Source organism: Exophiala spinifera, assembly GCF_000836115.1.
Source record: "Exophiala spinifera strain CBS 89968 unplaced genomic scaffold supercont1.1, whole genome shotgun sequence".
Lineage (NCBI taxonomy): Eukaryota > Fungi > Ascomycota > Eurotiomycetes > Chaetothyriales > Herpotrichiellaceae > Exophiala > Exophiala spinifera.
The window spans coordinates 886040-898775 of NW_015622513.1; the positions used below are offsets into that span (position 1 = coordinate 886040).

General features: G+C 51.4%; 5 protein-coding genes across 5 annotated transcripts; all 5 read right to left on the minus strand.

Moving 5' to 3' along the window:
- Positions 1-93: 93 nt before the first annotated feature.
- PV08_00333 (uncharacterized protein) lies at positions 94-999 on the minus strand (the record flags this gene model as incomplete). Its single annotated transcript, XM_016374699.1, has 1 exon — positions 94-999. The coding sequence occupies one exon, from the start codon at positions 997-999 to the stop codon at positions 94-96; it is 906 nt and encodes a 301-aa protein (XP_016239975.1).
- Positions 1000-2279: 1280 nt separating this feature from the next.
- On the minus strand, positions 2280-4565 carry PV08_00334 (uncharacterized protein; the record flags this gene model as incomplete). The annotated part of the gene is made up of 1 exon (XM_016374700.1): positions 2280-4565. The coding sequence occupies one exon, from the start codon at positions 4563-4565 to the stop codon at positions 2280-2282; it is 2286 nt and encodes a 761-aa protein (XP_016239976.1).
- A 390-nt stretch (positions 4566-4955) lies between these two features.
- Positions 4956-6719, minus strand: PV08_00335 (uncharacterized protein; the record flags this gene model as incomplete). Its single annotated transcript, XM_016374701.1, has 2 exons — positions 4956-6523; positions 6656-6719. 2 exons carry the CDS (start codon positions 6717-6719, stop codon positions 4956-4958), a joined length of 1632 nt encoding a protein of 543 aa, XP_016239977.1.
- A 2041-nt stretch (positions 6720-8760) lies between these two features.
- On the minus strand, positions 8761-9522 carry PV08_00336 (40S ribosomal protein S5; the record flags this gene model as incomplete). The annotated part of the gene is made up of 3 exons (XM_016374702.1): positions 8761-9078; positions 9134-9317; positions 9377-9522. The coding sequence occupies 3 exons, from the start codon at positions 9520-9522 to the stop codon at positions 8761-8763; spliced, it is 648 nt and encodes a 215-aa protein (XP_016239978.1).
- A 555-nt stretch (positions 9523-10077) lies between these two features.
- On the minus strand, positions 10078-12177 carry PV08_00337 (uncharacterized protein; the record flags this gene model as incomplete). The annotated part of the gene is made up of 9 exons (XM_016374703.1): positions 10078-10438; positions 10577-10869; positions 10945-11050; positions 11113-11175; positions 11229-11321; positions 11369-11484; positions 11555-11634; positions 11683-11750; positions 11807-12177. The coding sequence occupies 9 exons, from the start codon at positions 12175-12177 to the stop codon at positions 10078-10080; spliced, it is 1551 nt and encodes a 516-aa protein (XP_016239979.1).
- Between the last annotated feature and the right edge of the window lie 559 nt (positions 12178-12736).

A 12736-nucleotide genomic window follows, 5' to 3' on the forward strand; every position in this document is an offset into this window, starting at 1 on the left:
GCCGTCGACATAGCAATAAAATTCATAAAACAATGCAATGCAAGGCATAAATACAGTTTAATCATAAAAATCCTGGAACCTTTTCTTCTCAATTTAAGAACAATCCATCTCGACGTCTTCTCGGCGCTGCAAGAATGGAGCTTCTCCGAAATCCATGGCCTCCATGCCACAGCTCACCATTCGCTTGTGGCCGAAGCCAGTAAAGTTCTGATATTCAGGTTGTGGTGCTTGGAAGTGGGCAAATGGATTGAAGGTGGAAGTGGGTGCTTCCATAGGCTGAGGCACGCGACTGCGAGACTTGGGCATGGCGATCCGACGACCGTTGTGTCTGTTACGATCACCGATTTGGGTCATCGGGCTGACTTCGCTCATACTGTCCATGTCAATGGCGAGATAATCAATGGGTGTTTCCATGCCAGACTCTGCAGTCAAATTCGGTGTTCGTGGTTGCCAGTCCTGGCTCTCGTCGCTGTCTGAGTCCGCCTCGTATCCTCGCTTGTGGCTGGTAGAGTATGACCAGAGCTGTTGCTGAGCGACAGCTGGATCTTCATACTGCGACAAAAATGACAGGCTGATCCCACAGAAAGTCGCGGTGCTCATGGGTTGAACCTCGGACGCGGAGTAAGGAGCCAGCTCGTTGCCGTTTCCGGCATTGCCATTCGAGAGTGCTGCTTGGGTTTCTGGAGACAATCGGTGAATGTCGAAGAACGGACGAGGAGTGAATTTCTTCGCCTGCGTCTTGTACCCTTCGGCTACCGATTTGCGCACGCGCATGCCCACTTGGAGCAACTGTGCTTCAATTTCTGCCCGGTCGGGAGCTTGTTCGCACAGTTGGAACATCAACGGAGAGTCAAAGGTGTGGTTTTCAATCGAGGAGTTGTCGGAGACGGGAATAACGGGTGGAAGGGTTTGGGGGGCGAAGCGACGGCGCTTGGTCTGCGGAGAGGTAGACTCATTTGAAGGCGCCGCGAAAGCTGGGAAGTCTTGTGGGATGCCCATGATGAGTGGGAAATGTTATAAGAGAAGGAGGATGGGAAAGCTGGAAGCCGATTGATGGGTAGGTAAGCTCCTGGGACAGCGAAGTCAAGGAGTAACGTGAGTCGCAATGGAGGTACAAGGGTGCGCGACGACTGAGGGTAGGATCCTGCTAAGTGAATAGCAAGATGCTGGGTGGTGTTTAAGGGTCAGGTCGGTAGGCGACTGAAGAGAAGGTAGAGAGGACAACGACAATCGAAGGTGTGAAGGAGAGGAAATTAGGAAGTAAAGAGGAACGGACCGTGCTCGAGAGGATTTGGGTGAATCTTTCTTCCGGCGAGTAGCAGGACGCGCGCACGGGGCAGGGAGGAGGAGGACGAGGATGGTGAATCGGGCTATCAAACTTATCTTAAGCCTCGTCCAAGGGTGGAGTTTGTTCCCGGAGCGAAAGACATGCACCCACTTCCTGTAGGCTGTTCCTAATGGACATGGCCCGGATCCGTAGTATGAACGGAGTGCATTACAGGATTTTCTACCTGGCACTGTAGGGAGGCACACAGTATCCGTACACCGTCCCTTGTCTCTGTCTTACTGCACTGTATTGACCCAGCCACGTCTGGGCTGAATCTCCCATGCAATTAACTCCTCGTAGCGCAACGAAGGATATTAATAGCGTCCTCGCTTCCGCCGCTAAAGCGTCAGCCATCTGGCATTAGTCGGCGGACTCTACAGGCGCCAAGTCCGGGGGCTGGGAGCGCGCAAGCGACACAGCTGGTGCGCCCTACACTTCAGCCACCATTGATTGGGTCTCACCATCGAGGCTGGTGAGTCTAGTGCGCCTCAAGTCTGCATTAGTCTCTTGTACCTGCATCTTGCCTCCCACCTTGATTTGCCTATTTAATTGCTTCCGTAGACACGAACCTGACGCGGCTGTGCGCGCTTTTGACAGCTCTTCCATCCAAGGGTGGCCTCAAAATGGCCTGTAAGAATCGAGATCGCCCTTTTGTCCGGGTGCCCTTTGAAATTAAAGATATTACGGAGTACGGACTGTCCTCCGTACACATCAGGGTGTCCGTACTCCGAACGGGCCTGACTTCAAGAGAGCGCTTGGCTCATGTTGCGCAACACAGTAAAGCAAGCTTCAACAAATGCACAGTGTAATGGCAGGACGGGTACGCTGTCGCGTCGAATCCTACGCCAGGAATATTCATCAACACCAGCTTCATCTCTCCATAGATCCCGTGGATATGAAGGTACCTTGTCGAAGCTAGATACGCAGTGTGGGTTCGTCTCGTGCATCACATCTATTCTCGATTACCTCGCTTTCCTCCCTTCTTTTGCCTGGCAACGTGCGCCTTCAGAATCTTGCGATGCTCTACCAGACTCCTCTTGCCCTTGGACTTGGCCTTGCCCAGAGTCATCAAAAAGTTCTTCTTCCGAGCCTTCTCCTTGTTGGTAGTACTCTTGCCCTCGCTCTCTTTCCTCTCCTTCTTCCGCGCGGCTTTTGATTTGTGATCCTCGCGATCAGCCTTGTGCTCTTCAAGCAGTGCCAACTTCTGCGCACGAGTCGCCTTCCCTCGCGACAAGGATGCCAGACCCTCGATCTCAGCAGCAGTCAGAGGATCATCAATGTGTCGTTGAGCGTTCGTCTGCTCCGCTCGTGATGTGTGGTGCGACTTGTGGTTCTTCATCAACGATGACACGGACGAGGTGGTTCGCAACTCTTGTAATTTCGCCAGGTCTGCAGGCGTGAGGATCCGGGTCGTGGCAAGATTCGACTTCGTCTTCTCCGGACCCTCCACGCCATCCTCCTTGACTTCGTCTGTAGCCTCGTTCTCTTTGTCGTCACTGGTCGAGGCTTCGGCATCAAATCGCACCTTTTTGGTCGAAGGTTTTTCATCTTCACTGTCGCTGATGTTGATTTCGTCGTCACTCTCGACATTGATCCATCCGCCAGAGTCATCGCTGTCGTCTTCTTGCACATCCCAAGCATTCCAATCCTCTTCGTCCTCGTCCTCCTCGTCCTCATCATCCTCCCCATCAGCCGGGAGACCCTTTTCAAGACGTTTTCGCTGCTTCTCCTCTTCCTTCCATCTCTCCAACAATTCCAGACCTTCAATTTCACCAACCGTCTCCTCACCAAACCGTTGTTGTTTTTGGTCACCAGAACGTAGGCCAAGCGAGGCATCCTTTCCTCGATCCCTCTTCTTCAGCATCTCCGCCCCAACTTGCCGGTACAAGCCCAACAACCCTTTTGCTGCCATCATGACACCCTTATCCTTGCTCTTCCTATACATAACCAGATCTTGGAGTAGAGTGTCATTCATCGCCAGCGGCTGCCGGACGCAGATTTCACGGATCGCATTTAACCCGGCCGCGGCAACCTCCCCAGCTGCAGCCTCGGACACAAACTCGTTCGCGATCTTCTGCACCAGAGGCTCCAACACATCTGGAGGCACAAGGTTGTGCGTGGCCTGCGCCAAACTTGCCAGGAAACTTGTCACACTTGGCTGTCGCGGCGTCAAGTATTTCAAAAAGTAACTGTAGAAGCTGAGCACCGTCAATTTGTGCAGCCCAATCAATCTCGACACCAGCTGCAGCACCAGCAGCTTTTGCTCCAGGTTGAGCCTCGATTTTGCGGCCTGTAGATGCTTCGTGAACAGTGTCTCGGCGAATCCCTGAGGATCATGTAACAAGTGCAGTGCCGAAAAGTTCAACGGATGCGGCTGACCCTTCTTCTTCTCCCGCTTTCGCACCGTAGCCGCAGCTTTCTCGAGCCTCCTTTCTGCTTTTTTGCTCTTCTTGTTAACCCCGATCTGGTGCCTTAAGCGGCCCATGTCCACCGCCTCTTCGTCCGAACTCTCGTCCTCGAGTTCTTCTCGTTCTTTGTCGCCGCCTAGGAAGAACCGCACCCCGCCGACGACACACTTCTCGTTGTCACTGACCGCTGCCTCTTTCATGATCTCAACAGCCTTGGCATCCGTCCAAATCTGTCTCTTCCACATCTCCCTCGTGATCTTTATGGCCCACAGCGCCCTCGAACTCGTTCTGTCCTCCGTCACGAGATTATGCAGCGTCGTCTGTACGCTCTTGTTTAGCTTGTGGTTCGCACTCTTGGCATTTGCGCCGCGCAAATCACTGATGATTTTCTGGAACAACAACGCCCGCAGGCTCTTGCTCGGCGTGGAGATGAGTATAGGGAAGAAGCACTGTAGCAGTGTCAAGGAGTCTATGATCTCTTTCTTGCGGAGCAGCACGAGACTCCCCACGATCTTCTCGCGCAGTTCCGGCTCAAGACTTGCATGGTGTGTGGAGAGAATCTCGATCAGTTGTCCCGGAAACTCTTTCGTTTCGTTCTTGTAGCAGTCCGACACGTGTGCGACAAATTCGATCAGGTCTCGAAAGGATATGACGCCCGTGTCCGAGGCAGCCGTAGGCGCCTGCATGAAAATCTGCCGTTGGTTCTCATATTGGATGTACTGGTGGCTGAAATCGGTGTGGTAGGATCGAGGGTCGCGCTTGATTTTGTTCTGTAAGTTGGCGAGGTCGGCGTCGACCTTTTCAAGGGCCCCTAACTTACGTTTCACCATTTCGAGGCTGAACGAGTCTGATATGGTCGTAAGGTGAGGCGGATTGTCCTCAAACTGGTCTTGGGCGGTCGCAAGGCGAAACTTCAGAACTTTTTTCTGGGGCGGAGACGATCTTATCTTATCGGCTACCCGCTTTTGACCTTTGCCTAAGCAGGAATCCGGTGAGACGCCTCGCTGCTCGATTGTTTACGAACGTTGATAGAAGATTACTGAGACTGTTCTGTGTACCTTGACTAATTATACACATCCTCGTCGCTGTCAGGGGGCACGAGGGCGATCTATCTCATCCGTTTAATTGAACCTATACATACACATCACGCCATCTATTCGTTAAACCATAGAGCCCCAATACACAAGCCAACATCATGGCTAGCACAGTTCATAGCACCATCATCTGTTGGGCTCACATAAATCGGCGCTATTTATGTGTGCAGTTTGAGTGAGGCCTTCCATTGTTCTACCAATCTGTTTTCGCAGATCTAGGTCGTCGTCGCTCTCATCCAGCCAGATGTATTCGTGAACCAACTCAGTTCTCTTAGAATTGGGAACAGGAGCAAACCTGCTCAGTTGTACGGCCAGACGTTCTCGGCCGCCTGACCATGGTCGGTTGAATACGCTCGTATGTGCGTAGCGGCGACGCTCTGGTGGCCACGAGACGGTTTTGAAACCTTCCATCTCGGCAGAGGTGCAAAGTTCCACTCGATCCTCCTCTCTCAAGATGACCTTCTCTACAACTCGGTCTGGGGTGATGAATGCCCATCGATTCGCCGGTTGTGGAGCTACGCGCATCAACTCCAGTGCTCTCCTCCTGATCACCGGATCTCGGCACTTCATGGAGCAGAAATATAATGGCGGCATACAACCGGGATCGACGCTTAAAGCCTGTTGATACGTGGGGGACTCCGCAACCATCTGCAAATAACACTCCGCATGGTGGACAATATCGACGAAGAACCCCCTGTACTGATCATACGTAGTTTCGAGGCGGCTGGCACACCCGGCTAGAGAGACATAACAGACAGCCCAATACATCGATATGTACGAGTGCATCCATTCGGCTTCGGCATCAGGACTCGGTCCCCAATCTCTGTGGAAGATGGTCTTCCAATTCAAAAGACTCTCCAACAATGCCGTTCTTGTCGAGACAAACCTATGAAATCCAGGGTCGGTTGGGTCATCTTCCGGGACCAGTTCAGCTACTCGAATAACTTCGTAGCATTGATACACGAGGCCGTGGAACTGCAGTCGAGCTTCGTTGAGCGCTGGCAGCCTTGACAATGCCATCTGTAGCCCCGAACTTGATTGTACATTGGCAATCCATTCTGGCGGCAAGACCGTGCCGAGTGTAGCCATCAGAACCGCTTTTCGTAAGACAAAAGGCCCAACCACTTGCTGGACAGCGAGACTTGTTGGCGAAGTCCGCTGCTTTGAGAGCATTTGAATCAATATTCGACAGGTCCGTTCGACCAACGCTCTTCCGGTTTTGACGTGTCTCTGTTGGAATTCCACCGTCGCGAATAGTACGCAACTTAGTAAAGCCACAGAATCATCCATCTCGTTTCTTTCAGCCAGGACTCTCACGTCGCTAATGGCCTTATTATAGAACTGAAGCGCGAGACGATGTTGGTGATTGGTAATAACCGGGGGTTTGACAGCATCGAACACCGTCGTCAGTGAGCCGTAAGGGACATGTTCAAGCAGTAAGCTGATGCAAACTACCATGTTCCAGACAAACTCGTGGCTCTGAGCCAGTCGTGGTACCAGGTCTTTCCAGAAGCCAGTATCAGAAGAACCTGCGAAGATGGGCGCCGCTCGATTGAGGAAATAGTTGAACGCCCGGCGTTCATACTCAGTATGGCCGGGGATCACCAGCGAGATTTCTGGCAGTAGGATGGAAGTGCTCGAGGACGGATCGTTTGGGCGATCCTGGATGAAGCGGAATTGCTTTGCAACAGGGCCTTCACACTGTCGTCCAGACTCGGTACATCTCCGACAAGACGGCCTTGTCTCATCGCATTTTATCCGCCGAACTCTGACAAGATTTCAGCTCCCAGAAAAGCGCAACTGAGAGACGAGAAGAGAAAACCTACTTGCAAGATAAACACCCATTACGAGACTTCTGGTGACCAGCACGCCGCCTTCGTATTTGCTCATTCTCCTGTACAGTCATTGGCCTGGTCTAAATGACTTATGGAATGGAGATGCGCAACATCGGTCTGGGCGGAAGGTAACCCCCTGAGACGAGATGCCTGCTATCTCAGGCGTACAAGCACGGATCAGGGGCGCGGTCGGTCTGATCGGTGTCTATTTGCAGCGTCGAAAATTGCTTTGGTGCCGTCCCTGCCAAGCGGCTGAGCAATTGCTCGACGTATCCTGGCGAGATGCTGATTCGACCCCGGCAGCACGGAGCAAAGCTGTGACGGCTATGACCTGGTGAAATTTGCTACAGAAATATACGAGTATGGTGTGTGGAGCTCTGGCCGTTCAAACAACAGTTGCCCATTGGCTGTATCGTGTTAATGGCTCTTTTGGGACTAGTCGAAGGTTAATATTGGAAGGCGTCTAGCCATGTCAGGAATAGAGGGACCGATAGTCGAAGGGTGTTTGAGCCGCTCAAACACCAACCAACAATGTGCCGTCCTCCGTATGAAATATGGGTGATGGAAGTCCTTGACGAGGAGAGGGTATTCTTCAAATCCGAGTAGTGACACATGGGTCTAGGAGTGCTTGTCGCGTGGGTCTCTAGCGCCATCACGAAAATGGACGCGAATACGAGGCAAGACCTCGAAGAATAGAATAAATCACCTCGTTCCGTCAACCCACCATCAGCCTCCTCCAGTATTACATGTTTTTTTGGACAATCTACGCAATTATCGTCATCGAATATTACCCTTTCGTTTGTGTTGCTGTCTGTTCGCACTATCTTTCTCTTTTTTCAGCGTAACTCGACACTCGTTCAACTTCAGCATCACCGCCGCACGCTGTAATACATTGGCGGCCACAAAAGGCTACACTCAAGGACAATCCCCCTCAATCCTCGAAAACATCCACCCAAACAAGAGATCCAGATATGGGCCTGCCAGATACAGTGGTGGTGCTGCTAGTCATCATAGGCGCTGCTTTCTCGGTCTGTCTTGGGTACGCAGTGACCAGAAATTTCGCAAAGGGCGACTTTGCGCCAAACTTCTTCAACCGGAAGCCCCCAGAGCAACAAGAATACATGAGAGAAGTACGGGCAAGGAACCAGATGATGGCGTTCTCGGACGCGAAACCCCCAAGATACCGTGCACCAGATGTGTAGAACATCAAGTTTGACTAAGTGAAGGAGCGATGGTCGATATGAACTGTCAGCAGCGTCCTCTTCAGAACGTTTGTCGAACCTCAGGTCTCTGAGCAACATAAAGGCCTGATACACCAAATGAACAGGCCCGACAACGCAGCCCATGTTGTGTGAAAGCGAGAGGAATGTGACAAGAGTGGGACACAGATACCCGACGTCAACCACGGGAAGCTATATTGGACGGATGCGAGCAGAGGGCATTCAAACCCAGGTCACAACAGTGCACCTAGGAATGGGGGGCAGGCAGAGGAAATAGCTCGCCAGTGTCTGCTTAGACTGTAAATGAGTTTGTATATATCATAGCGCGCATGAGCTTGAACGGTAAAAGCGGGTGGCATCTTTAGGCGTTGGGGTTGAGATATACACTTTCCGTCAATTTTCTCACATCGCCTTGATAAATGATTCCAGCTAGTAGCGCCGCCATTCATCGTACTGTTCGAAGGTTAACAATCGCTTGGTGCGCCCACCAAATTTCATGTCATCGAGGGAGCAGCCAAGGGGCAGACTATGTTGTATTCTGTCAAATCAAGCAGAACACGAGGTTTACCCGGGGGCAAGAGAATAGAGTAATTGCACACTTCAAATGCAGTCAAAAGGCGGAACTGACCAGGGACGTTAGGCGGGAGCAAATCGGAGGGGAACCGTTTGAATTGTGTTAATGTTCATTTTTTGGCACATCACCATGTTTGCAAAGCGCTGCCTTCTGCTGGCCCAGCCGAAAACATAACCGACTGGAGGCGACGCTGCGTGATAACTGTGAAATAGGTAACACCACCTATCTTCTCTGCATAGCTTGCCATGAAAGCAAATCCACCCAGTGCTTCTGTCCGTAAACCCCGGAATCTGGTAAACCCTTTACCGATTGCTCTTGGCCACACGCTCCAGCTCGTCCTTCTTCTTGATGGCGTAGGAGTTGCTGCTTCCCTTAGCAGCGTTGATCAATTCTTCAGCAAGGCATTCTGCAATGCTCTTGACGTTTCGGAAAGAAGCCTCACGGGCACCGATGGTGAGCAGAGCGATGGCCTGGTTGACGCGACGAAGAGGAGACACATCGACGGCTTGTCTTCGAACGGTACCAGCACTTCCAATTCTGGTGCTGTCTTCTCGGGGGCCGCAGTTGACAATGGCATCAACAGCAATTTGGATGGGGTTCTGATCGGTCATGATGTGAATCTGCGTTATCAGTCAGACATTTTTCCCCCACACTGTGCACATCCATAACACGTACGATCTCGAAAGCGTGCGCAACGATTCTGATAGCCATAAGCTTCTTGCCGTTGTTGCGACCGTTCATCATCAGGGAGTTCGTCAATCGCTCGATGATCGGGCATTGGGCCTTTCGGAATCGCTTTGCGGCATAGCGGCCAGCAGAGTGAGGAAGGTAGACGGGAGCTCGGATTTGGATGTAGTCGCTGCAGACGTTCATATTAGCATTCCCTCCAATGCTTTGTGATCGGCGCATGTTCCCTACGTCAATGAGATATCTCTGACTTCGACATCGCTGTAGTCCCACTTGTTGAAGAGACGGATGCTGCCAACTTCAGCAGTGACATCCTTGGGAAGGACTTGGAAGCCCGAGACGGGGTTTTCGACTTCGACTTCTCCGGAATCAGACATCTTGAGTTGTCGAGATCTAGTTGTCGTTAGAAGATGGTCGCAGAGACTGGAAGCCAGGCGACAGGAAAGGCAGAGGCTTGTGATTGTGTGGTGGAAAACACTTACTGAGTTGGCTGTCGAAAACTTGAAACTGGAACTTCGTGAGGCTGCGGTAAGTGGTCGCCAAATTTCGATGTGTGGTGAAGGACTGCCAAGATTCAAAAAACGCCAAGCTACTGATCACGTGCTATTTCTGCGAGGTACCTGTACCCAGACTTCCGATAATCTGCCGGGGCTCACACAACACCAGACCAGGCAAGCGCTGAGCAACGAATTCATCTTGGCGACAGCGTTTCAATCAGGCATGTTGTTGACAGCAGCCGTACATGCCTAGTAGGTGGTTTCAACAATATCGGTACATTGCTCTATGATACATGTCGCGAGTCTACTCAACAATAGCAATACTTCCTCGGTTAATGGTCCAGAATCCTTGGCGCAGCTTTCACAGCTGTTGTTCCCGCTCATATGTTGTGCCTTGTCCATGCGCACAACAGAAGGTTCCGCCAACTCACTACTTCATACACTTGTTCTCTTTGTGGCGCTTGCCCTCCTCACTTGCTCAATCTCAGTAGTGATTCCTCCAGTGGTCTTTGGCCCAATATAACGACTTTCGCCAATAAACCACCAAATAGTCACCAGGATCGTCAGACCTCCCCAGATCAAGCAGGCATAATTCATTGTTTGGGCATCTGTGGGCAAGGCAAATGGAAAACAGTAAATAACAAACCATACGATCATATACCCGCAAGCGATGAAGTTAAAGGCAACCCCAAACTTCTTCAGCTGGAAAGGACCGAATTGGATATTTTTCCGGCCTGTCAGCAAGTGTGGCAGGATTGCTGCAATGTAGCTGAGTTGTGTCAGAAGGGTCTCTTTCCTGGGGGGGTTAAGGACTTACGAGGAACTGCTCATGAGGACGAAACTTCCAACAAATGCATTGAACGCTGTTGTACTGCCCACATAGATGCTAGACAAACGGTGAGCGTCGGTCTCGACGATTGAAAGAGGTGCTTACCATCCCAGGATAGTTGTGATGCAGCCACAGGTCAGAGTCGCAATGAGAGGCATTCCCAATCGTGGAGCCACCTTGCCAAGGTGATGAGGGAAGGGCGTTGCTCCATCCCGTGCGAGCGCCCACAACGTCCGGCCAGCAGTGATGTATACGCCTACCATGCAGACTCCTACACAGAAGAGGAGCAGACAGAGCAGACCGATTGCACCGCCGGCTGAACCGGTCGCCTGACGATAGATCTCCGCAATGGGGAAGGCTGAGTCAAACAAGGCATCATAGTCGTTGATGGCGTACATCTGCAACCTGATTAGGAGAACATTTCCCGAAAACTTCGAGGAAAATTGCAGCATAATGGAGAGTAAGAGACTCACGATCGCAATGATATAGCACAGTCCTGTGAAAAACCCGATGGCCATCTGGGTGCCGATCGCGATGGGAATGTTTTTGCCCGGGTTAGGGACTTCCTCAGCAATGTGGCTAAAGAGTGAGTGTCAGACTTATGCAGACGACGATCCTTGCCTGTGGCTATCGGCACCAACCTGACAGCATCTGGAGTCCCGACAGCATATGCGCCGTTCAACATCCCTGCAACAAAGACGAAGCTGCCATTGTCAGGCCTTTTCCACGCTTTGAAAATTTCTCGACATGAACTCACCCATTTGGGTATCCAATATCAGCAGTCCATTCCGTCCACACGAAACTTGAGGTCGCATGTGGTGGGCGTCCACCTGAGCCAGGCATGGCCGCACTATGACAATTAGCGTAGGGGGTGGCCTCGAGGAATTCAGCACTTACACTACGACAATCGTAATGAAAAATCCGGCGAGAATGAGGACTATTCCCACAGTGTTCAGATGTGGCATTGCACTGTTGAACAAACAGACACATGCGCATGCGAGCCAAGTCGCGATCTTAACAGAGCGTCAGCATATCCGCAAATTTCCAAGGAGTGTCCAAGAACCACCAAGGCCGGGAACCTACGAGATATGTAACGAAGACGTGCCACTGTTTGGCCTCAAAGTCACTGTGAGTGACGCCATACATCTGGACGATCGTGTTTGCTAGACAGCGTTAGACGCTGCCACCTAAAAACTTTCGAGGGCACCAACCGAAAATGAAGCTCATGGAGGCACATCCAAACACCCAAGCTAGCCAGTTCCAGTACCCAGCGTAAAACCTATGGTACTATTAGCCATGGCTCGTTGGTCCCAAGGAGAAGAAAGAATGTCTCACCCGATTACACGACCCGATTTCTTACCTGGTGTCACCGACGCCCAATGATAGATGCCTCCGCTGGAAGGGATGGCCGACGCCAGTTCAGCTATCGAAGCCGCAACAATCCAGTAGAAGATTGAGACAACGATGAATTCATAGATAACACCGGGAGGACCTCCATTGAAGATGGCTACCAGGATCGAACCTCCCACGGCGGGCCAGACATTACCAACCACTAACCCAACACCGGCTGCAGAAAGCAGGTTGAAGTTGCGGTCGAGTTCTTGAATGTGGCCGGATGCATTGATCAGATCCGAGACTTCACCATCAGCCGTTGGGACGATTGCGTCCTCCGGTGCAGTGCTGGAACGTTTCTCTGTTATTTCCATGGCGGTACTGATATGAAGATGCGACGATAACCAGGAGCGGTAGGCAAATTTGAGGTATAGGGGCAAGCGGACGTCGCAGGTGTAATATATAGTCAAAACAATACTCTGAGGCACTGTACCTGACAGTGATATTGTACAGATATGCGCTACTGATAACGTCTCTTCCAATGGACCATGATCATCGACCACCCTGCGGAAAACACATGCGGCTGCTTGGTAGATATAACAGCCGCCGAGATCCTGCGTTCATTGCAAGAAGACCCTAAAGGCCAATCTCCGAGAAGAGTCTCTCAGTGATTGGCAGATTTGCAACCGAAACACCAAATCGATGTTGATAAGGAAACAGAGCCACAATCGACAAGTCAGAAATGCCCTACATTTCAGGGATTAACTTTTGAGAATTCCTTCGGCTAACTCGAACCAGGTAGGCAGATGACAGGGCTCGCATTCAAATGTAGTACCCAAGGCGTGCCCATGTGCGCCCATCTCCTTCGAGCTATGTACCTAGAGCTCGCTCCCTAGTAGCGATCGGGTTTTTATTAGCCCAGATCATACCACA